The sequence below is a fragment of the Acanthopagrus latus genome, chromosome 18 (assembly GCF_904848185.1).
Source record: "Acanthopagrus latus isolate v.2019 chromosome 18, fAcaLat1.1, whole genome shotgun sequence".
Classification (NCBI taxonomy): Eukaryota; Metazoa; Chordata; class Actinopteri; order Spariformes; family Sparidae; genus Acanthopagrus; species Acanthopagrus latus.
Window position 1 is genome coordinate 29,976,402 of NC_051056.1, and position 25,140 is coordinate 30,001,541.

The window sequence follows — 25,140 nt, forward strand, 5'->3', positions numbered from 1 at the left end:
ATGGCGAGCCCCCTTGATTGTAAAATCCAGAACCATGCCCTGCGACATAAATCATTAATCTCTATGCATATGGTGCTGATTAATTTGTGTATGCAAATGGAATGCCTTGTCAGTCAAAATCATACCGCAGGGATCGATGTGGAAAAGGCCGCCCAAGTTGTTTGACACGAGCTGATGAACGAGATATGGATCGAAATCGTGCTCAAGTGTTTTTTTCTGCGACAGGCTTTTTTTTTTCTCTGAGAGAACAAAGAAGCAGCTTCCTGCTCCGCTCTCTCAACTGTGCTCACAAAATGAATGAAAAATGACACAAGCAGTCAAAAAAACTCTTTTCCTAGAACAAACCACAATCAGATCCAGGCGAGTGTGGTGGTTTATTGTAACGGAAGCCAAATCTCTTCAGGGGATTCTATTCATAAAATACACAACATTAAAGTCCTCTCTGTCACCACCAGCGTGATCAACTCCATTCATTGTCTTCAGACCTTCTCCGTAGATTTATTTCTCAAGGTTTCGTTGTTGCGACACAACCTTTATTTTGAAAATCTTCTTCCTGACGGTAAGGTAGCAGGCAGAGGAATCCACCTAAACAAGTTTTTAAAGACTTCCACTCCAGCGTGTGGCGGAAACATGCTGATATCAGCAGTCGTCACATCATATCATATACTTATCTGAGCCTGAATTAAACACTCAGGCATGCACACGTTCATGCTGTCAGACAGGGACGAGCTGTATCCTTCTGTTTGTTGTTAGCTCAACTTCTCAGTCTCACGCTTCCAGAGCAGAAAAACGACCTCAGATGATATATTCTGATTTTCCCTTTCTCAGATTGGGGGTGTAAGGAGAGACGGTGTTGCACACTGTGCAGACCGTAAAGCTCCTCGAGGCGGGCAGGAAGCAGGAAGCTCAGCTGCACGCAGAGGAACATCAATCAGGCGTCGCATAAAAGTCCTTTAAGTCTTACACGGTATATAAAATCAATGCCGAGACCGTATAAAGTGATAATATTTGATGAGCTTGTAACCTTTTCTGGTCCTTTGCCAAAAAAATTTCAAGCTTCTAGTATAACGCATTTATTGACTCAAGCCGGATTTCACTTTAAACTATATTGATAATGGAGTCATCAGTGATATATAATGTGTTTTTTTAAGAAAAGAAAATGTCAAATATTTTTGATTCCAGCTTCTTCAATGTGAATATTTTCTGTTTTTTTCTGCTCTGTGGGAATAAACGTGCCCTGATGTGTTCACGGACTGCTCCTTTACTGCCATGCTTCCATCTCAGTCACTGTCTCATTTAGACATAAATAATAACAGCCATCATATTCCACAATTACATGCAGATGAATGGACTCTATATGTCGAGCATATCTCAACAGTAAATACCAGCGGATGCCCTGAGCCTGAACCCTGAAGCATCCATAACGTGCTGCACGGTCTCCAGCCCGTCACACAGCCTCTCTGCTCAGCGTCCATCTGCTGCTAAATACCCACACACCCGCCATAAACAGTGAGACGTGACGGAGAGCGTTTCATTCCGCTGCCGTCACGTCACGTATCAGCGCTGAGCGGCTGGGTGGAGGCTGGATGGAGGCTGGATGGAGGCTGGATGGAGGCGGGGGGCGCTGCTGATGCTGAGGCTGATGCTGATGCTGATGGGAGGACTGATGATGCTCTCCGGCTCTGTGCAGCCGCTACTGCGCATGTTGCATGACAGGTACACGCAAGCCTCCATCTTGGGCATCCCGAGCTGAGGCGAAAGGGCAGCAGCGCCATATACACACACACACACACACACACACACACACACACACTGATCCACAACAACAACAGAACCGGGGCGCGCCAATTAGAACCAACTGGAACAGCAGAGAAATTGGCATTTTGCCGAGATGTAACTTTCTGTTCCTCCACTCAACACACTGCTTCTCGTGAGGAGCGCGGAGACACAGGATGGGACAGAAAGACGGCGGCTGGTCTGGAAGGCTCTGGTAACGACCGTCCGCGTCTCTGGGTCCAGTGTTCTGCTGTTCTGGGAGGAACCGACAGGTGCCAAACACAGACGGTAAGTGGGAATGTGCTGCGTGTTTTGTGACGAGCTCCTCGTCGTGCTCCGTGTTTTTAACGCGAGCTGAAGCATCGCATGATCGCGTTCATCCTGCGTCTCCAGCAGCACCCAGCAGCACCCAGCAGGCAGCACCCAGCCCCCCGTCATGGTGGGCGCTGTTCTCTGGGCTCCTGTCGGGCTCAGCCTCTGGTACTTACTTTGCTGTTGTTACCAACAGACACGGAGCCTCCACAGGTTGCGGGCAGCCCGGTACTCTGCCTGGAGGTGGTTCTGTTTGGGTTGTGTGTTCAGAGCAGGTGCAGCTCGGGCCTGTCTGAGCCTGACACACTGAGCTGAAAACAACAGATGCTCCACTGAAGTGATCAGTACCATCAAAACTAAATGTTACATGGCTATGAAACATAATTTACACCTCATCATCAAGCTGTATTGTATCACCGTTAATATTAATAATGCATGAATATTAATAACTAATTCTCAGCTCCCTGCAGGAAAACAACATGTTTTCCTCCCAGAATCTAAAAATGTTCTGCCCAGCCAAAGTTCTGTGCAGCCAGCAGGATCTGTGATTGACCTTGATCCCGGGAGGGCGGCCGTGAGAGGCTGCGAGTCACCGTCAGCCGCTGCATGACAAACCTGCACAGCTGTAACACTGCCAGAGGTGAAACACAGCCAGCACCATGTTCTACAGCAGCGGCACACAGTTGACTCAGGCAGCGCCAAGGTCAATATATGTACTCGTTCTCAGCTGAACAGTTCTCTGCCCGGGGAGGCGCTTCAGCCTGATGCCTGTTATCTCCTTAAATGTATATGAATGTACACAGGGGACACGTGCTCGCTCCAAAACAGTCAATAAAGTTTTTAAAAAGTCACTCAGATCTGCTCCAGGACAGACGAGCAGTGACCAGAACAGAAAACAGCTCGATTAAAGGTTCTGGTTTAGTTGATAAACCAAAATAAACTGTAGTTATGAGACGAGTTCAGACAGGAATGTCTGCGTGACGGTGTGACACAACAACTGTGTGCTTCAGGTTTCTTTCACTGCGTCAGAGTGGAGCTGGGTTCAGATGTTGAGAACAGAACTACTACGACTCCCTCTGACCCGGTCCGGTTCAGGTTTGGACAGAAGTCTCAAAACTCAAGAGGTTGCACCACAAGTCATATTTTTCAGGGTTGTTTGAGATGTTTATGGCACTAACACTGTGTTATTTTTTGACTTTTGAATTAGTTTCAGCTCTCAGCACTCTAACAACTGTTCAGAAGTCGAACATTTCAAAGGGAACAACACTGGTTTGTTAACTCGTATCTTAAAGACATGTAACCTGTGAGGAAGGGTCGGCACATTGATGGATATTAAATTATTAGACCGAAAAGGTGAGAAAACAGTGCTGCACGTTCATGACGGTGGTCATGATATGAATTTCTATGTTGAGATTTTATCTTATTTTACAATAAAAGTCAGTTGCTGCAGGAAGTTGAATCCCTGCGATTCTGCACGATGCTGGAATTTTGTCCGAACACTGTGTTGTTGTGATGATTGGTCAAATGTGCTGACGTGGCACAGTGATTGTTATTATTGAAATTAATTAGTGCAGAATTCATGAGGACTGGTGTTTGCAGCACTGCAGCTTCATGGACGGACTGAAAAGACATTTTATTTCTTCGGTGTCGTGCGTACTACATCTGGAGCCATCCTCGTTCATCCTCCTGGGGCAGGTCAGAAATCCTAGAAGGAAGAGGGGTTTCTAAAAGTTTCTAAGAAATGTAGTTGGTTGCCAAGTGAAACATCCCCGATGACTCCAGCCGCTGCCATCTGATACATGTGGGTCGGCGTTGACGTACATTGGACAGTCTTGTTTTGCAGGAATCTTCCAAGTTGATAAAAAGTATGTTAACTTCACTCGGGGTGAGACGAGTTGTTTGCATTGGAGACAGACGGCGCTGAGCGGAGCGCTGGAAACGATTTCCAGCGGAGAAGATGATGATCAATGCTCAGGCGAGGAGCGGTCGGGGAGTTTCTGGGCCAAGGCAGCGAGACAGAGAGGGAGAGTGTCTCTGTCTAGACAATAAACTGCTTCAGGTGATATACAGTCTTGCCGGCAGGGCGAGGGGTGAGACTGTTGGCTTTGCTGTTAGTCTCAATGTCCCTCTGCAATGAAAGGGCAGCGCTCTCCTGCATGGGGAATGAATCACACAGATACTACAGCTGCCAGCTGATTAATAGCCCCCATCAAGAAATGCACAGAATGGCCTGCCTTTGTGTGGAAGAGTCCATTTGTATATGTATAAATGTGTGTCTGTTGAACCTGGATCTGGACTTTCTAAGAGATTAATGGTAAACACACAGGACCCATATTATCTGCTACAAATTAATATTTGTGGTGTGAAAACGGATTGAACTTAAACACCACAGCGATGGCAGTTTTTAAAATGATTGTGATAAACAGAGAGGAGGTGAACAAACAGCATTATTAAGACTTTTTCCCCGCAGGTTCTGAACCGAGGTGGAGGATATTTCAGGTCAGATTTATCTCAGCCGTCCTTTTAGAGGTCACAGTCACCTGACGAGTCCGGAGTGACCATCGTTATTCAGGTGCGTTACTCTGCTGATTGGATTTACGCTCCGAACTTGCGCTACTTGATTAAACCATGTCGGGTTGATTAATTTACATTTCAGATATTCACTGTATGTGACACGCATCCAGAGTAGACGGAGATCCCTCCTGTCAGGGAGGAAAGGGCCAAAGTCACAGTGCTGAGGAAACAGATAAAAGCTTTAATCTCCCACCGAGGGGAAAGACGCAGCCGGTCCTGTCTTCATGGCCAAATGAGTGCTGAGATTTGTGGAATGTGAAGAGAAAACAATTCAGTCGAGGTTATTGAGCTGCACACCATTAAGGCCTCTGCTCTTTATTTAAACTGTTTGTTTACGTCGTCCACAGGCTCAGCTCACAGCAGAATGGGCATTAAGAAGCTCGCCGTCGTTCTCCTGGTCCTCTCTCTTTGCCTAGAGGGAGGATCCGCCAAAGAAAAAGGAACAAAGAAGGGAAAGAAGAAAGGGAAGCAGGTTTACTGTCCATCGTAAGTATGGAACCAACAACACCTTGAGCTGTTACATGGTAGAACATGTGGACTTCCTGTAGCGGCCATTTTAAATACAGATGGGCTGACTGACCTTCACAGTCTCAGGGTGGCTGTCTGCTCAGGAGAACTGTAGTATGAATATATTATGAACTTGTTTAGAGGGATAACTCACTGATTTAGTGTTGCACTTCACACAGACAGTGAAAAATCAATGCTGCTGACCGACTTTTAGTCGCTTCATCACAATCTCCTTGCCTGGAACCGATGTCCTTAAAATATTCATGACTCCAGCTCCGAACCCAGACTTCCTGTTGTTCATGCTGAGTGGAGCTCCCAGTGACTGGTGCTTTGACTCATCAGATGCACACTGTGGGTAAAAGCCTTGCAACCAGCAGCAGGCTGCTTGTTACCCTTTTAAACTCCTTGCCACTGGGGAGATAACAACCAGGATAGAAACCCTGAGTTACCCGAGCCACAACCTATTTCCTGTTTTATTCTGTGCGTTTTATCCCCATGTGTCATGTTTTGTTTTACACTTCCTGTCTTTGTCTTTTCCTTTACTGTTTCCCTTTTCACTCTTGCTTCATTCGGTAATTAGTCCTTGTGTATTTGGTCCATGTGTCGCTGTACTTGTTGTCAGTTCATCTGTTTTGGTCCTTGTGTCTCCTGCCTTCCTGTGTCCCCCACTCTTCATCCTGGTGTGTACTTCATTTAGACTTTTTGCTCTTGGTCTCTTGCTTTTGTTGCCTGTCTGGATTCAGTTTGTCATTAATCTGCCTGCCTGGCTCCTGGCGTGTTGCATTTGTGTCTCATTTGCCAAACTTTATACAAACATAAAGCAGGTCAGCAGATCAGTTATCTCTTTTTATTTGTTGGGAAGTTTTTGGTCTTTTTAACGCTCAGCCCAGTCACCAGAACGGAATGTTGCCTTTCTGCATTTCTGCAAAACACAGATACATTCACCATGTGGACATTTCTACAATATGTGTTATATCGAGCTTTGATATGGGGAAGTGGAGGGGATGGTGGTGAAGATGCTGCTTCAACATTTGTAAGTGTGACTGGATATCTTTAAGGGGACATCGGGACAACTCGAGACTTATTTTAAGCCAAAACATGATCGTCTCCTGACCCTAACCACATGGTTGTTGTACCTAAACCTAACCTGACTTTAGACACAACCTTGTCCAAATGTAAAATTGAAAAAGAAACATAGAGGAACATAAAGTTGCAGGATAGAAAAATGTAAAGTTTCAACACATCTGTGGTTTGCAGGAATGTACCTAACCAACATTTATCGTGGTGATTGCTCTCTAATGTGATTAGTTAAAAACAAGACAAACAAGCCAGAGTGTTTTTTTTTTTTTTCCCTATGACAAATCTGTTAATGGGTGCACAGTTTCTCCTGCGCTGTCACATCTCTGTGCAGACGAATCTGACAATCAAAGACCAAATGACTCATCAACCCACTTGTATAAGTGAAATTGGTGGGATTCACCCTTAATGTGGTTTAAAGTGCCTCAGCAGTAGCTTAAGCATTACTGCGCTACACTTCATGGATTTTACTTTTCCACTCTTTATCCACCAATCATGTTAGACCGAGTCTCATCAGCTGCTTCACTGCAGAGCTCCATAAGTCTGATATGTGACTGTTACACAGTCGGTTAGACGAGACCGACAGCCAGGAAATCTGTACCAAAATCTGCCAAAAGCATGTGGGGTTGAGAATAAAACTGAACACTTCCAACGTGTCATGTTTAGGAAAAAAAATAATGATGCCACTGTAGCTTCTGCTTTAGCATTGCATTATGTAGTCTTTGCCAGCTGTCTGCTGCTGTTTTATAACATATGCATCGTGTCAGGAGGTGGTTAATGAGCAGGGAAGTGGTCAGGTGATAGGTAGTGGAGGTGAAAAGGTAAATTCTGTATATGTCTCATAAGAGAGCTAATGTTCACATCAGTATGTCCCAGCATGCTTTTCGACTGTCCATTGTCTCTGTGCAGCGGAGAGCTGCACCCTCTGCCTCCTTAAATGGTAACAAATGGCTCGACAATGAAACTTGGTGAAATAAGAGAGAAAGCGTTTGATGTAGTCCCAGTATTGGCAAGTGTAAGCTGTATAACATATTCCGTGTTTAGTGCTGCGGATGCCTCCGTGGATCAAGGGGAACCACTTGGTTCCAGTTTAGCTGTTGTGCTCGGAGGTTGTCAGAAGGGTCTGTTAAAAGAGAGAAGAAACGGGGGTTTAGTGGATGGGAATTATGTGTTTCACTTTGATCAGGAGAACCGCAGAACGTACACACACTGCACAGCATTCCTGCGAAGCACTTTAACTCATCCTCGGTGCACGATAAGGTTTACATAATGATATGTAAAGTGCTTTGAAAAGGGGAAATTCTTTGGCAGGAGAATTCGTTGCCACCCACAAGGAGGCTTTCTTGTTCTCCTCCCTCTCCTGCCAGATGCTGCTCTCTCCCCCTCTTTGTCCCATTGTTTCTTCATCAGTCAACCTCAAACAAACGATATTTGGCTGAGCGTCTTTGAAAGTCACCACTTTATGTTCGAGTGGTAATTTTCAGTAGACAGATGTCTTTTGCTAACTTGCAGGATGATTCACGGGGAAATTTTGACTTTTGATTCTCTAAATCGTTTATATACCTTGCAAGCCATTTATAATCTTATTCACCCACATGAAAGATTAATTGACTCAGTTCTTTAATATCTATTTTCTAGCTTTCTTCAAGGAAATTACAATTCTTCTGAAATTAACAGTTACTGCATTTTATCCATTACTGACTCTTATATTCCAATATCCTCAATCAATCAATCAATCAATCAATCAATCAATCAATCAATCAATCAAGCCTCAGCCTTGCTGTTTTTAGTGCTAATTAGCATGATAACATGTTGAACATCGCCTTCTTAACATCAGCATGTGAGTATTTTCATTGTTAGCATGCCTATGCTAGCATCTAGCGCAAAGCACAGCTACAGCTGAGCACAGCTTCACAGAGCTGCTAGCATGACCGCAGACTCGCTGTATTTCTATTAGAAATATGATGCTTGATGACTTAACGGATCTTTTAAATCAAAAGCTTTTACATAATTGTCCTTGAAAGCTGAATAAATCTCTTCAGTCTTTCTGAAGGATCATGTTAACTTCGTCCCGTCTTCTCAGAATGTTAAAAAGCTAATTTAATTGCTAACTGGTTTCTCTCTCTCTCGGGTTAGAGTTTAATCAGAAAGCATACAGAGTAGAAGTGGGCGTACTGTGCATCTGCGGCGTTCATCTGTCAGGAATTTGAGCTGCTAATGTGATCGTGCCTGCAGTTCGCTCTCCGTCTCTTTTGTTTGCAGACAGCTGTCATCTGAGGATCTGGCCAGAGTCCCTGCCAATTCAACCAGTAACATCTTGAACAGGTTACTGATCACCTATGATCCCAGAATAAGGCCCAACTTCAAAGGTAAGTCTCTTCTCCTCTTCATCCGTCTCTGTCTTCTTTTCATTTACATTTCTGCTGCAGCTCTGTCATGCTAATTAAAGAAACCAGTGTGCCATTAATATGCACATCCACATTTCTGCCACAAACTTGGTGCACAAACAGATGAATTAATGAAGCTTGAAACATGAATGGAAACTAAAATCCTGTTATGCATATATACCATGTTCGACAACAGAGTTACAGTAAGCCGATGGTCTCAGGTTGACTTACAGACTCGACACGGTGCAGTTTGACAGGAATGAAATCTGTGACTTAAAGGGCAACTCCACCAATTTTATTAAAAAACATTAAGGTGTGTTTACCGATCCCCCTACTACAGCAAATATGTACAAAGTAGTTTAATCTGATAAACTTGATATGTGGCATTGTGGGTAATGTAGTCAGCAAGTTTTTGTAAAGGACATAGCATGCACAGAATTTTAAAGATCATTTGCTTTTCAGCTGTTCATAATGAGTCCAACAATGTAAAATTAGTTCAGCGCTCCATCAGTGAACTGCTCTTCAAAACCTGCTGCCTACATTACCCACAGTGCAATTTATCATGTTACATACAGCTTCCTCTGTAGCTAAAAAACACTTTATTCTACGTTTCCACATATCCAGTACTACTCCCCAAGACCTGTAAACACACGTTGATGTAGAAAAACCCTTCAAGACAGTCACAAATCTAAAAGAAATTAGATAGAGCGTTAATTTAGTGAAAGTATTGTGATTTCACACCTCATTAATTACTTGATATTAATTAGAAACATTGAAACCCTGTAAAAATGAAAAAGCGAATCCCCTCCCTCTAAAATCTGCCACTGATTTTCGCTGTCCTCCTTCACTCCGTCTTTAAAAGTGTACTGCAGGAGTCACAGTGTAGAAAGAACCAGACCTCAGTCTCACAGAAACAGCCATAAAAATAACAGAGGAGTGACTGGCGACCTCTGGCCACAACTGATGGTTTTACCGGTCTCCAGGTAGATCCTCTGTTAGTTTCCGTCCTCTGGCACTTGGCAGCTGGAGCTGTATCTGGGACACGATGTTTGATGTGTTGCGAGCCTCTGTGACCGGTCCAACGGCCAAACATCTGCTCTCCATTTCAGGGTGGGCCGAGAGCTCCAGGTCCATTAACATCCATGTCATAATCTCCCAAATTACATCCTAAACTGTGCCGTGTGAAAAACTTGGCCCAGGCCTAAAAGAAAATCATAATAAATAAAAAAGGGTGAACTGCTTAAATGACCATATAGAGACTTTTAAGCCAACGACGGAAGAGCTTCTTGAATATTAATTAATCGGCTTGGTTGCATGAATGCGTTGAAGACGCGAGCTGCCCGCCACCTCAACAGTATGTGCGCATTAATTCTGTGAACGATGGAGTTTATCCGGTGAAACTCCTGAGCCTCCAGTAAACACCTCAGAGGAAATCATTTATTCACAGCAGGGTGAGCAGGCTGCATTCATCAAGGACTTTATTAGTTTATGCAAAAGGTAAAGTGGAGGGAGATTCCTGTATGGTTCACAGTGTCGGCCTCGCAGACTGGATGAGAGGGCGACTTTATCACTTGTTGTTAGAGTCTTATACAAATCCATATCAGTAACACAGTTTATCATCACTGTAATCACCAGGTGCAGTATGTGTGAATAAAGATTTAGAGGGTTTTACACAGCGATGTGACTCTTACTGTGACATATAAGCACAGCGGCACCTCGTAAAAACAGCGGACTCAGTATCTCGTCTTTCCTCTTTCTGAATCCAGGAATCCCCGTGGAAGACAGAGTGAACATTTTCATCAACAGCTTCGGCTCCATCCAAGAGACGACCATGGTAAGAATTCACTTAAATCGCACTTTAATCCTGACAGTATTGATGATCAATACTTGGGCCAATCAGAGGCAATGGATCAGAGCTGAAAAGCGCCTCATCCCGCAAATTTCAGGAGGGATGCATGAGCATGTTTCGTCGACGCTATCAGACTGTTTAGCAGTGAGTCATTATGAAGACGGGGGTTTTCATGCCTCGTTTATCTGATGGCTTAATTGCTGATAAAGGAGTGCCGTTTGAAAGCGAGTGAACAGATTAGACTGAAGGACGGCGCTGGGTCAACTCGATCACTCAGGAAACAATAAAGGGAACATTCCTGAAGGTTTCTAATAAGCACAGTTTACCAGTGTGCTTTAATTTAAAGCTGCTAGGAGGAGACAATTAATATGAAGTGTTTCTCTCAGCAAATATATTCAATCATGTGACGAGGTAATTGAAGTGAATGCAGCGCAGAGTGACTGGATCCTCAGTTTGACCTGATTGTTTTGTTTCCATGGACTCCTCCGTGCAGCGCAGCTTCACAGGTTGTAATCTGCAGTTTTATTCCAAAAAAAAGATTTGCACAGAGTAAATGAAAGCATGTAATAAATCAAGACCTCAGCATGATGATTCTCCAGCCTGTTTTCAGTCCCAAAGGTTTCTTAATCTAAACACTAGACTTGCTTTGCACAGTGGACAGCACTCTTAAATGTAGGTGCGGCTTTTACTGGGCGGCCTTCTTCTGCCGCCTGACTGTAGAGGGGCGGGTAGAGCATCGTCGTTTGACGCTTATGGCCACCGACCAAGCTGCCGTATTTGACAAGTTGGGAGTGAGAACGTGTTGTGATTCCGACAAATCATGCAGGCACTTATTAGACCTCTGGGTAACACGATGGATCATGAGGCCAAATCTGATAAAACATCTCACTGAACCAACAACTCCGAACGAACAGGTACAATTTGCTGTGTTTGTTAAAGCCGTCATTCTGCTGTCAAATGCATCGCCGAGAGCAAATTCCACGTCATTCACAGTGTAAATATTCTGGCAGTGTTGTGTCAGTTGCATCCAGTGCCAGATAGAGACGACTACAAGTTGTGATTACAAACACAATTTTAAATCTCTTCACATAACTCAGCCAAAGATTAAATCCTGACACATGTCAGCCTTGACGACTTGTGTTTGTGACAAGTTTAGCAGAGCACCTGTGTGCCGAGTGGCAGCCGAAGTAAATTCACTGACTTTTTGCTGACATTTTTCTTGTATGAACAAAGCAGATCTAGTCAGAGACGGACTGCAGACCTCAGCCGTCGAGGTAACAGAAGGAGAACACGTTTTTCGAGGTCTGCAGGTCTGGACACTGTCTCAGACCAGTATAGAAATAAATGTTCTCCTACTTCACCTCATGAGGAGCGACACTCTGAACAAAGCTTTGGATGCTATATCCTGGAATTGGCACCGCATGAAAATCCACTTTGGAAATATTTCTTTTGGCTGCAGATGAGTGGAGTGTGTTCACTTAAAAACTCCTCCAGTGGAGAGTTTCGCACCAGGACCAATTACAGGGTGATGCACACTGAGAGTGGAAAATCCTTAAAACTCAAAGTACACAAGTGGTCTGCACGAATGCTGGAAGGAAAAGAAGGAGATGAATAAAAAGATGGAAAAAAGAAGAAAAAACATAAAGAATATGAAGAGAAATAAGGAAGAAAGTGCTGGAAGGAAGAGGAAGAGACATGAGGAAGAAGAGAAGATGGAACCAGAAGCAAAGAGTGAAAGATAGTAAGAGAACGAAGAGCAGGACAACAAGCCAACTGTTAGAGAGGGAAGAAAAGGATGAAGGGAAGAGAAGAGAGAGGGAGAAAGAAGAATGAAACAAGCACAAGGAGAGAGGAAGGAAGAGGAAAGAAATGGAGTGAAGCAGGAAAGAGGGAAAAGTATAGAGAGCAAGAAAGGGAAGAATTGAGAGAAAGAAGCCAGAAGGAGAGATTGGATCGAGAAAGAGCCAAGACCGAGACAGAGAGATAACGGACTCCCAGATGGCGACTTCCTTCTTCCCTCTTCCCCCTGGACGTCCAGCGAGAGACAGAAAGAGAATGAAAGTGATGAAGGTTCAAAACGAATCTGGGAGGAGACGGAAGAGACAGCTGGTCACCTCTCCCCCTCAATTTATCACTCTGTGGGGTTTTTGATCTCCAGGAAACTCTCTCTCATCATTTACACCTCCCTCGGCCGTCCACAGTAGTTAACACATCCGCTTTCACTTTATGATCGTATCCATCAGGAGAAAATGACTAATCTGATGTTGCGAGAGATGAAATGCTTTCTCCTTCTTTTTTTCCTCCACCACCTCTCAGCTTGAGTTTTCCTCGTAATTACAGCGAGCGGTTGTGTTAAATCTCTCCGGAATCAAATGTGGTGCTGGCAGCTTGACGGCGAGCCAGAGGGAAGATATATTTCCTTGTCTGGTTCTGAGGAAGGCAAGAGGAGCCAACAGTCTGTAGCTATTCATGCTGTCGCTTCAAGACTACTTGGACACCACCGTCTAAAATTAGGTTGTATAGAAATGACGGCCTGCTTTCCAAAATGAGATATCAACAGTCTGACCACGGCTCTACCTCCCAAAAATGTTTACTGGCAGGGAAATAAAGCACATTCTGCTGAATGTATAAACCATCCTAAGACTTCTGTTTGCACAACGGTGTTAGCTGAACTTTTGAAAAAGTCCCTAATGCATCCACACCAGATGGACGGGTGGAGGACGGAAGCCTTCAGGTGGTGTTTTGTCTCCTTATAGACATCATACATACATACATACATACATACATACATACATACATACATACATACATACATACATACATTTTCTGCATTATTGTCAGTGTGTATGCTGGATGTATACAGTATGATATGTAGATTTACACCAGAATTATACTCTTAACACTTGCACAATGTTTTGTTTAACTTACTGGAGAGCACGCAAGGGTGTGAATGTGGAACCTGTGTTTGGTTTATACAGATATCACAAACATCATCTGTATAAAAATGTTAAGAGTGTTATTGTACGTGTTGATCGGTGCAGATGAATGATCTTAGTGTACGTAGATATACTCAGATACTAATCCTCAGATAGTCCAGTCCAGTGTTCAGCAGCATGACTGTAGATAAAAAGGTTCCAAAGTGCTGGAAAACAGAAATAAAAAAATAATCACATAACCGATGTACTTCCATAAAGAACAGATGTACTATAAAAGCACAGTTAGGTCAGTTGGCTGCCTCTCGCCCTCAGAACTGGCTGCAGCTCAAATAGTTTCAGTAGGAATATTTTCTGCCAGCCAAACACACATCAGCAGAAAGTGAGAGAAAACTTAAAAGAGATGAATCTGCTGAACTCAGATCTGCTCTGCTCATTCAATCTGGCTTATTTGTCAACAAACACATTACACGTGTCCGAAAATACGCCTAAGTGAGTATCACCACGAGGGCTAATGGCTGGACCATGTGTTGTGAGTGGAGGCAAACCTGTCTTGGGGGGGAATAAGTTTCCCCATCAGCTTAAGTGGGAATGTTGTGTGGAAACTGTAATTACTCAGAGAAAGGGTCGATGATGGCAGGTGGCATCTCAAAATGTTGCACTCGGTGGAATCTCCAGCCAAAGAAAATATGGAGGAACGGCTGAAAGACCAAAAAAACAACCTGTCATCCAACAGCAGCAGATGAGCCAACCAAGATAAAGTTAAGTTGGGTTGAGTGCAACAAGCTGCCAATGTTAGGATGAAGCTTGTTGTGGCCTCGTCACTCACAGGGAACACGACTGAATATAGCAAGCCAAAGATTTCTGTCAGGATTTCTCTCCCAGTGGCAGTAATGCAGGTCCAAGTGGGCCCGTATGTAGACAAACCTACTCGGTGCCCATATTTACAGCCAATGTTTGACCCACGTGGGCCGACAGGACGTGTTGGCTGGGATCATGTGACCCGAACACGTCCATAACAGAAGAAAAGGCCTAAATAGAATATATCCACTTCCTCTCCAACTCCAACAGACTTTTTAAGATAATCTTTATTTATCACTTACAATCATAAAATGTGACGGGGAAACTGGTTCTCTGCATTCAACTCATCCTTGAGGAGCAGTGGCCATTTAGATGGTAATGGAACATGTAAACTTCACACAGAACGCTGCCCTGCCACTCTGCTGCCTGAAACAACAACTTTATCCTTCAGGTCCACTGTTCTTTAGACCACCAGCAGCTGTACTAATTGTTTGGGGTGTTCACCTGGACCAACAGTTGGTCAGACTCAATAACACGCATGTGTAACAGATATGGACGTCAGAGGGAACGGCCTGGCTGACCAGATGTCATTGGAATGAATGCACAACCATGTTTAGACACTGTATCCCATGTTTACTACATGTGTGGTTTGAAGGGACGAGTTTCTTTGCACCGAATGACTTGATTTTTACTCCAGGAAAGAAAAATCTAGACACTCGTGTTCATTCTAGTTCCATTACTTCCATGGAAGTGGTTTAACGTTAAGCTCGAGGTTTCTGTCTTCGACCTGGTGAAATGTTTCAGCTTGTGCATTTTGCACCATGCTGCCTACAATCCACTCAGTGCTCTCAGTATATGAGAGGAACTGCACCATCCTTAATCTGAAGACACCTGAGTGCTTTTAGCAGACTGCTCATCAGCTACTGCATCAATAAAATTAAAAACAGGCAGGTGATATAATAAAAGTGGGAGTAGTGAAGGGATGGAGGGTAATTTCTTACCACACACACACGCACACACAGCTGGTATTTTGGCAGCATTATTTGACATGCCATCCATCTTCACACTCAGCTGTAATAGTCCTTCCTAACACCTGGTCCCAGAACAGCTTGAGGCTCACCATCAAAGCGGGCACAAAAAAAAAAAAAATAGTCCCAAAGTCTCACCGATACTTTCTCACCAAGGAGAATGTGGAAGTCTCACTAATAAGCTCTCTAATGAGGTCCTTTCTGTGTCACATGTTGATAACATTTGGCCCTTTGGACTTTATGTTCTCTGAATATTGAGTGACGTGTTTTTGCTGTAGCTGTAAAATGTCACTCGACACACTTAAGTGGTCAGTTCAAGTTGTTTTTGAAATTTTTGCTGTGAGAAACAATCTTAAACAAAAATGTAACCTGCGAATAAACGGAACTGTTGAATCCCAAAAACAGTGTTTCCTTAAAAAGCAGTGTAGAAAAGATGTCAACATATTATTATTACTTACTTATTCTTTAACTGCACACCAAACCATTAGTATGAGAGAAATATCTAAAGTGTTCAGACTTTTTTAGACACCTCTTGGATTGTTATGTTAAGGGATCTTTAGAAGAACATTTAGTCATGGAAATAAACAAACAGTCATTTTCCTGAAAGCATCACAGAAATAATGAAAGTAAAAAAATACATTTTAACTGATGCCAGAGCATTTTAAAAGCACCCAACTTGTGTCTGTTGTTGTACCCAACAGGATTACAGAGTCAACATCTTCCTGCGGCAGCGCTGGAACGACCCCAGGCTGAAGCTGCCGCATGACTTCAAGTCCGACTCGCTCACCGTCGATCCCAAGATGTTCAAGTGTCTGTGGAAGCCCGACTTGTTCTTCGCCAACGAGAAGAGCGCCAACTTTCACGACGTCACCCAGGAGAACATACTCCTCTTCATTTTCCGTAATGGAGACGTCCTCATCAGTATGAGGTACTGAATTGTATTTTAGTTTGCTGACAGGATGTAGTTTGAACATTTTAGACAATAGTTGAGACTTTAATAGAAAAGTTTGGTGCAAACTGCAGAAATTGTTCTTTTCAAAACTTTTTCAAAACTCTTTTCAAAGCAGAATTGTTTTTTCCATTCACCGCATATCTCCCAGTGAACTTTCTTTAAATGGTCACAACCGACAGTATGAACATAAACGTTAATGCTGTGGCCTCATTCTGGTGTGATGTGATTTCAGAATGTCTTATTTGAGGCAAAAAAAAATGAACACAAATCCATAATGTTGAATCACAGCCAACATCTCAGATTTATATAGTGAAAGCTGCAAAAAAGTGAAGCAGTAACAGTTTCCATGTCTAAAATTAACTTTATTATTAACAAATTGATAAGTTGGCTGTAACCCAAATCCATTGCTGTACCCTCTGTGTCAACTGAGAAGTACGCTCCTGGCATAACTGATCGGTTTTGACAAAACAAAGCAGAATGGAACTCAGTGGATAACATGCTTCCACAAAGGCCCAACGGTCCCCTTAAACTTGATCAAACCTCATCAAATATCAAACTCTTTGAATTTAAACCTCGCTCATAGATACCAGCCATTTAAATACGCCAGACTTTTCCATCGAGATCCCTGTGAAATTAATGCAACTGTTGGAAAAAAAAAAATGCCCTTGCAATGTTTTAGAAAAGTGAAGAGATTTCCTGGATCCATTCCTTTATCCACATCCTTGCCAAAGTTGATGGATGGAGGATGTGTCTGTCCCAGAACAGACCCAAGTTTTGTGGAAATCTGTTCTGTAGTTTTTGTGTAATCCTGCTGACAAACACACAAACGGCGGCGGTAATCCTTGGCGGAGGTAATCAACCTCTTTCCAAACAGAAACGGTCTCAGTTGAACACGACGTCAGGCTGAATGTATCAAGTGAGACGTTTTTCACCGGCCACATCAAAGTGCAAAGTTTGCCCAGTGCAGCTTTAAATACATGTGTACACAAGACTAAAACAAACACATCAGGAAGCTTAATTGGATGTGACTATTACCTGGAGACCCTGATGTGAAAATGTAGTAATTGATCATTAGTATCCAGAATGCCTTGCAAATCTGCATTGATTATTCCAGTGCTGCGTGCATCTCGATCAGTCAGGGGAGGATTTGTATCTTTTATTTGCAAAGAGTTTCTCTTTAGTGTTTTTCTTTCTGGGTCAGGAGTTGTTGAGGCTGTGGGCGGCGGCGGCGGCGAGATCTCCAGGAGATCTTGAGACTGTTGACATGCATATCATTTGGTGGAAACACACTTGATCCTCCGAGGGGCTGGATGTAAACCTGTGTGGGGCGCAGCTACACTCTGCTGTGTCAGGTTTCCAGAGATAATCCTCGTGAATGTTCCTGTGATTTTGAGCGGAACCTGTTTTGTTTATCGTGCAAAAGCATCTCGGCCCCCCCCCCCCAAAAAAAACCAAACATGAGGGTGAAGAGATCCCGCGGCGGTGCTGGTGTCATGCAAACAAAGCTTCTATGTGAGTGTAGTTGGATATCAGAGGGTAACAAAAGCCTGATGCATAATGAAAAACTGAATTTCCTTCATCCTCCTCCAGGTTGTCCGTCACCCTTTCTTGTCCGCTGGATCTGACGTTATTCCCCATGGACACACAGAGGTGCAAGATGCAACTGGAAAGCTGTGAGTATTTCTGAAATAATATCATTTTAAAAAACACCTCAATCGCTGAAGTCTTCTCTAACACACAAACACACACACACACACACACACACACACACACACACACACACACACACACACACACACACACACACACACGAGCCACCAAACAATCATGCAATAAATGTGCGTTGCTAATTTCAGTTTGCAGGCTAGACAGTTAATTAGCTGATCAGCTGCAGCACATTAAACAGTGTGAAGCTTAAATGTATCTGTGATTTTCATTTTGGTCGTCTTCGATCCCGACATCACTGTCTGCCCATCACATGTAGCTGCAGCACACGGTTGATTACTTCGCCTCTCGCTCTCTTCGGTGCAACACTGAGACGCTGGTCGTCTGCCAGCTGCTGCCAGTCAGACTCAACCACAGAGGGATGAAAACAAGCATGTCTTATAGTTCCCCAAAGACCTCTGCTCTTCCTTTTATAATACAAAACTAATGACAATACATTTAAAAAACCATCCTGACATTTATTTGGGCGATGAAAGGGGATGTGTAAGTGTGATTTCAGTTGGACTTTAACACATCTGCTCGCTGGTGTTTGGGAGATACAGTATTTATGAGGTGGGAATATATGTGTTGGTTTTATGAAATGGTGGTTTTGGGGGTAAATGAGCTTTTTGCTTGTGTTTAGAAGCCAATTTCAGCAGCGAACACTTAGAGAAGTGGAATAAATCATCATATTTTAGGGCTGTTGTGAAAGTCTCAGAGCTAATTGAGCTCGACTGCGGTTATTGCATCGTGTTTACAAAGCAGTTTGGACCTCGATAAGCAAAATAACTTGAAGCCATTTCCCTCTAATGCCAAACCAGACAGCCGAGACTTATAGCTTTCTGCTAATCCGTGTGCATTTACTGTGTATTTTGTTTCTCCTCTCTGATCGTTTGTTTGCGAGTGTGCTTAACATGCGAGCACATATTGTAGCAGTATACAGCTCTTCGTGTGTGTGTGTGAATGCATCTGTGGTTGCAGTAATGTGGTTTCATCTGTGTTTGTGTGGTTTTTGTGTAGTAGTGTCTCATTGTTTCTCTGCCTCTGTGCCTCTTTCATCCAGTTGGCTACACAACAGACGACCTGCAGTTTATGTGGCAGACAGGAGACCCGGTGCAAATGGACGCCATCGCTCTGCCACAGTTTGACATCAGACAAGAAGATATTGATTATGGGAACTGCACCAAATTCTATGCAGGAACAGGTACTGTACTTGTCGTGAGGTAATTTATTCTTCGTTTTATTTTTTTCCCCAGAAAGTTAAAATGCTCATTAGTTTTTCTTCAGACTAGCACTAGCAAAACACATCCAGGTCTCCTTTTTTAAACCTGGCACTACTCACTCAACAGAAACAAATCACTTTTTCTTAAACCAGTAAACTGTCTTTCCAGCCCCTCCATCAACCTTCAAAGTCTTGAAGCTTACAGTAACACAGTTTTGACTTCATTGCTGCTCATCTAAGAACTTTTCTTTCATCCATTCATTTATTATTCTCTCTGAAACGAGGATATTTTGTTCTGGGTTTAGGCTCAAAGCGATTTTGTCTTCAGATCCCAGAAGTGTGTTGCCTGGATTTTAACTTGGCCTTCATGTTTTCTCTCTTGTCCAGTGAGTTTACGTGGTCTGTTCTGACATCTCAAATTGAAGGTAGCCTTTGTATAAAGTAAAGTAAAACATTGTTTAGTGCTCTTGGTCGGGGATTTACTGCACAGCGGTTCTCTTTAAGTTGTGTACTGGTGTGTTGTATCTCATACGAGCAGCGTTTCAGGCGCCAAGATAAAGAAATCAGAAGGTGATGGGTCTTTTTGTTGAGGGAAGATTAGTAAAGGTGCAGTTGATTTAAAGATAACACTTTAGGAGATTAGATCCTGGGAAGCAGCTGCAAGCTTGAGTTTCATGTTGTTATCTGACCAACACGTACTGCTGTGTGACATTCCCCCCCGTTAAAGGCAGAGAGGTTAGAAGAACTCAGTCATCCTGTTTCATTTGTATAAGGAAATTAAATTTCAGCACCTCACTAGCTGACAATATTGTAAAGATGAACTGTGGATTATTCTGCCTGTTACGTCCCTGTATGGTCAGGGGATGGAGGGAGTAACATAGTTAAATAATAAACTGGGTGTAAAGGAGGCAAAAGGAAGCTGTATCAAACAGTAAATCAGAGACGGCTTTAGTGCGCCAACGAAAGAACACTAATTAACCAAGATAGCTATCGTCACAGGAAAACCTGCAGGATGTAGCTCAGACTCGCTGGCTCCTGCGTATCACCGGCATCTGCAGCACCTTCGTACCACACGGAGTAAGTGGCAAGTAGCCTCAGGTGTGGCGCTTCACACTCAGGCAGTGAGGAGGGGGGAGACTGAGGGTGGCACCTGAACAGGACAACACAACACAACACACACCCACAGCACTGGAGCTGTAACGCTGCCCTGTGGAGATCTGCAGTCTTTGGCTATAGAGACGCAACATGGATCTGCCCTGCTGTGTGACCATACAGTTGAAATGACTAATAAGTCCGGACACAATGAATTGTTACTGTCAGGTTTGCAAAACCTGCAAACAATAATTCTCTTCTTCTTCTTCGCACATCTGCTCGTGTTTTAACAACATCTGATTTCTTTTATATTTTTACACATGATGTAAGAGAACAAAATGAACTAGATTAACGGTAGACATGCATCATTTATTAGCATGCATATAAACATGCTCAGTGTCAAGTGTTTGCTTTGAGAAAGCTCCATCAGATTCACGTCAAGTTAGAGTTGAGGTTAAAAAACAAAATGGAGTCAAGCAGAAAAAACAAGGAATTATTTCAAAGCCTTTATTATTGTGACTAAATCATTAAAAGACAACATGGAAAAATGGGGAAGCATTCAGAGATGATGTCTGGGCTGGAGGTCTGAATGCAGACGTGTCACCTACAGGTGTGACTCATGTCAGTGATTGTGTTTTCATCCCAGTCAGGTGTGTCAGTGAGACTTCATGCTCAACCAGAGACTCGGCTGAATGGATGACAGTGATTGCTGTTTGTTGCACCAGTTCAAGTGTTTTCTTTGACAACGCTCCACATCAGAGTTATGTCAAGTTATCATGAGGATCAGACATCAGTACAGCTGAGGCAGGATTTAGCACAAGGTTACAGAAAAACACGAGAAATAAAAGCATTAACGCAGCAACACATTTAGTCTGATTAGTAGTGTTGTGTGAGTCCGAGGTCTCGCTAAAGGTGTTAATGCTTTTACAGAGCTGTAATTTTAACACTTTAAATCATGTATTGTTGATTTTCCTGTTTACTAGAATCAGATTTATGGCTAAGTACATTTGTCTTGTCGTGATTTGGTGCACAACAATAAATAGTCAGAGAAAAAAAAAACATTAGAAGCAGTCTTCTTCCTCCTCCTCCTCCTCCTCCTCCTCCTCCCTGCCTTTGCTGACACCTTACTGAGTGTCTTGGTTACCTCCACCATGTATCGATCGGTGGAACAGTCAGGGTCAAATATATTCACTTGTCCGACTCGGCCCTTTAGTTTCTTCTCCTGTGTGTCTTCAGGAAACACAAGTCACTCTGCATAGAAAATCTGACGTGCATTGAAAGCTTTGTGTGACTACATGTTCCGGTTGACGGTAGTTACAATGAATTCTAACATCGTCAGACTAAACGTTCGCGCAACAAGTCACACTGACCTAGAGTAGTTATTTAATGAAATAGAAGAAAAAACTACAAGAAGTACTGCTGGTACTTTGCCACACATGAATTCAGATCAATGTGAGTGCATTAAAAAAAAAAAAAAAAAAGACATTGGCAGTGAAATGGAAAATCTCTATCAGCCAGCAGAGCTGGTGTGACCTCAGTGCTCTCACACTCGGGAGGCGCTCTGCTGGCGGTGAGTCAGCCTTTTAACGGGTTGTCATGGCAACCTGTCCAGACACAAAGATCACCTCTGTGTGCGAGTGGTTGGAGGCCGCGCTGCGACACAGGCAGACCCTTATACGCTGTATAAAGCTCGCCCAGAGATCTCCGGGCTAGTTAAATATTACTTCAGCCCATCCACTCTACCATCCCATTGGACCCACCGAGCAGCCTCAAGGAGAAGAAACAACGCTGCTGTCGGAGGTCTGAAGTGTATAAATGCTTATTCCATGCTGGTTTAAGACCACTTAATGTAAACCAGATTTCCAGCAGCGATGGATTGCTTCAAATTGATCCCTTATGAATGGAAATGTATGCCATGCTGTAAAGAAATGATAAGCTTCCATCCACTAGAAATAGTCGAGGAGGAGGTTTAGGTCTGAAACTGTTGGAAGCGGTGCTTTTTGGGGCGCTGCCCTGAATCTTCAAACAGATCTCAGCTGGGACAGAGTTAGCTGAAATGATGGTAAAGTTCTGGTGCCCACTGACTTTTTTCTTTTTCTTCTCTTGTGCTGTCTCTGTTACTAATGGCGTGCACAGCTGGACTTTGGTTTGTGCTCAGGCATCAGAGATGAGACTTCACCTGGCTCCTACCTTTTCCACTAAATACCTAATAAAGATTTAGTAGAGCTCGTCAGGGGCCATTTCTCTCTCACCTGCTCCGTTTCAGTTCAGGGCCCGGAGTCTCCTCAGTTCATATTTCAAGACCAAATAAGTCATCTTATTCAGACCGTTATTTCTAGTATCAGAGGGGGATTTGGCACATTTCTAGACAACCCGTCCTCAAAGCAAATATTAGAGATCCAAGATGAAACTGACAGAAGGCAAAATAATTAAATCTCAAGGAGGTTGAATTACAGAAGTTCTCCCTTAATAAGGGAGCCCAAAATGACTCAGTGGCTTGAAGACCAATATGGGGTTTTACTGCCAAAACAGAGGTATGGATGGATGGAGTGGGGCTCCAGATGACAAAGGTGGAGGGATACTGGAGGATGGCTGAGTCAGGCAGGGCAGGGCAGGCGATGGAGGCTACAGGCCTGGATGTGCTAGCAGTTGGTGGTGCAGTACTGCTGGGATGATGAGCTGATGGATGGCAGGTGTGCTGGCAGTCAGGCCAGATGCAGGTAATCAGGTACTCAGGCTGCCCAGAGGGAGAGAGACACCTCCTGCATTCACCGACAGACAGAATACACCAGGGAAAACTAGAAACACAAGGCAGCAGCCATAACGAGAACATCATCATTTCTAACGTGCATTATGACTCAGTCACGTGACACATTTTATTTTCTGTGCCCTCTGTGTGTTTGCTCAAGAGATGCTCGGTGATTTATCAAACCGTGGCGCTTTACATCGCTGCTTCCAATAATGGCTGCAGTCTCGGACATGAGACAGACTCATTTTGAGCTGCCCGTGGGAAGAATGAATATGTTACATTCTGTCTGTTCTTGATTAAAAGCTGTTTTTACTGCCTACTTTTCTCTGGCTCGTTCCTCTCGTCTCTTCTCTTGTCTGTGTTTAAACATGTTAGTGGCATCTTGTCGGATCATTTACATCACAGGCAACTGTTCTGTGAGTTTCCAACATCCACCAGTACCAGAAATGCTGAAAAAGCTGCACAACTTAATATAGAAACTTTAATCAGTTCAAGGTCTGGGTCCGGATAGGGTGGTGTCAGGGTCCAGACCTGAACAAGTGATCTCGAAGAGGGTGTGAAAGGTTGGAAGGTTAAAGATGGGTCTGCATTTTGGTTATTGTCATGGATAAAATAATGGAAATCTGGAAACAGCATCAGAGGTGCAGGTCTGTTCATTCCTGTACAGCTGCTCAGTCGTGCATGCAGCCAAAAAAAGCTTTATGTCACAGGTATAAAATATAAAATGTACCTGGATCTTCCACCTTGTTGGGTCCATGGAGCCTGAGTAGTACTGCAAACTTCCACTTTATCCCCCAAACTGACTTGAACCGGGTTAAAATTATTTAATTGCCTGATTCTTCTAAACTGTCCAGATGTTATCAGATGTATTGGATCAAATTCTGATAGTGAAAGCCATTTCAGGACTGTCACTGTTTGTCTGACTGAAGTTATTTACTCATATGTGACCTCCGTCTCCTCCTCTGTGCAGGGTACTACACCTGTGTGGAGGTCATCTTCACCCTGCGGCGTCAGGTTGGCTTCTACATGATGGGTGTCTACGCCCCCACGCTGCTCATCGTGGTCCTCTCCTGGCTGTCCTTCTGGATCAACCCTGACGCGAGCGCCGCCAGGGTCCCTTTGGGTACGGATTAATCGATCAATTCCACCGTCTTCCACTGACGTTTGCCAGCACAGATGATACTGTAGATATGAGTTAGGCTCTAGTCTAGTGTATGCTTGGTTGAAGAAAAAAATAATAAAGGCGGTGAGTTTGTTATCGAGGTAATTAAGTGTGAAAACCGATGGGATCAAACACAAACCTGTGAGATTTATGTTTTTAGGGATCACTGACATTATGACATCATCAATCACTTTGACACCATGAAGGACTTTTTCCATCAAGCGTGTTTCTATATGTGATACATCAGTGGATGTAGCTGACACTGACAGATTGGACCCACAGCAGAGCAGCAGTATAGAACATTTATCAATATATTTGTTTACTTGCTGGTCCATGAGGAGACAGAGGTTTAACCTATTGTTACTATGTTTGATTTCCTCGTCTGTCATTGATCTGCAGACACACCCAAAGACCGAAAGACAAACATTTTATCGAACTGGTTTCTCCGGTTGATCTGTGCCACCACTAAATCCTAACAACATTTAGCAAGTTTGGGCCACTTGTGTTTAAAATATGCAGGTTCATGGTCGGAAATGAGCACGGGCCCTTTTGTGTCTCAGCGTGGGCAGCCAGGGTTTTTCAGGAGGCAGAGAAAAACAGGAGCCACTCAGCTGGCCAACGAGCCACACCTGATCCCTATTAACCCAATTAATGAGGGCCTGTGCTGAGGAGCATGAGGAGCAGCGCTGTGTTTCCAAACCTGAGAGGCTCACAGTGTGTCTGGCCCGAGGAAGGTCCAGCGAGATTACTCGACTGTTAGCCCGAGCCCTGGGGGGCCACACGAACGGTTCAGAGCTGGTAGCGCTTAATTTATTTTGTGTTTTCGTTTACGCACTGAATAAATCACAGGCAAGAAACAGATGAGCGAACTCCAGAGCCGCTCTCGCTCTCAGTGCTGGTTGTTGGCGTTGTCCTGGTTTAACAGCCCAGTGCGATGGAGACGAGGGACAGAAACTCCCAGACTAGATTTATACACTTTATTTGGCTCAGAGTGGAAGTCAAGGTTGATATGAGG

The 25,140-nt window shown here is 43.7% G+C and overlaps 1 protein-coding gene across 1 annotated transcript in view; it reads left to right on the forward strand.

Annotated features, from left to right (window-relative positions):
- Positions 1 to 1,508: 1,508 nt before the first annotated feature.
- The window catches only part of glrbb (glycine receptor, beta b), a 30,618-nt gene continuing 6,986 nt past the window's right edge, over positions 1,509 to 25,140 (forward strand). Inside the window, exons 1-8 of the mRNA XM_037078192.1 lie at positions 1,509 to 2,064; positions 5,010 to 5,148; positions 8,509 to 8,615; positions 10,400 to 10,467; positions 15,946 to 16,172; positions 17,787 to 17,869; positions 18,964 to 19,104; positions 23,934 to 24,086. Coding sequence (XP_036934087.1) covers positions 5,027 to 5,148; positions 8,509 to 8,615; positions 10,400 to 10,467; positions 15,946 to 16,172; positions 17,787 to 17,869; positions 18,964 to 19,104; positions 23,934 to 24,086 — 901 coding nt within the window. The 5' untranslated portion in view covers positions 1,509 to 2,064; positions 5,010 to 5,026. The remainder of the gene's footprint in view (positions 2,065 to 5,009; positions 5,149 to 8,508; positions 8,616 to 10,399; positions 10,468 to 15,945; positions 16,173 to 17,786; positions 17,870 to 18,963; positions 19,105 to 23,933; positions 24,087 to 25,140) is intronic.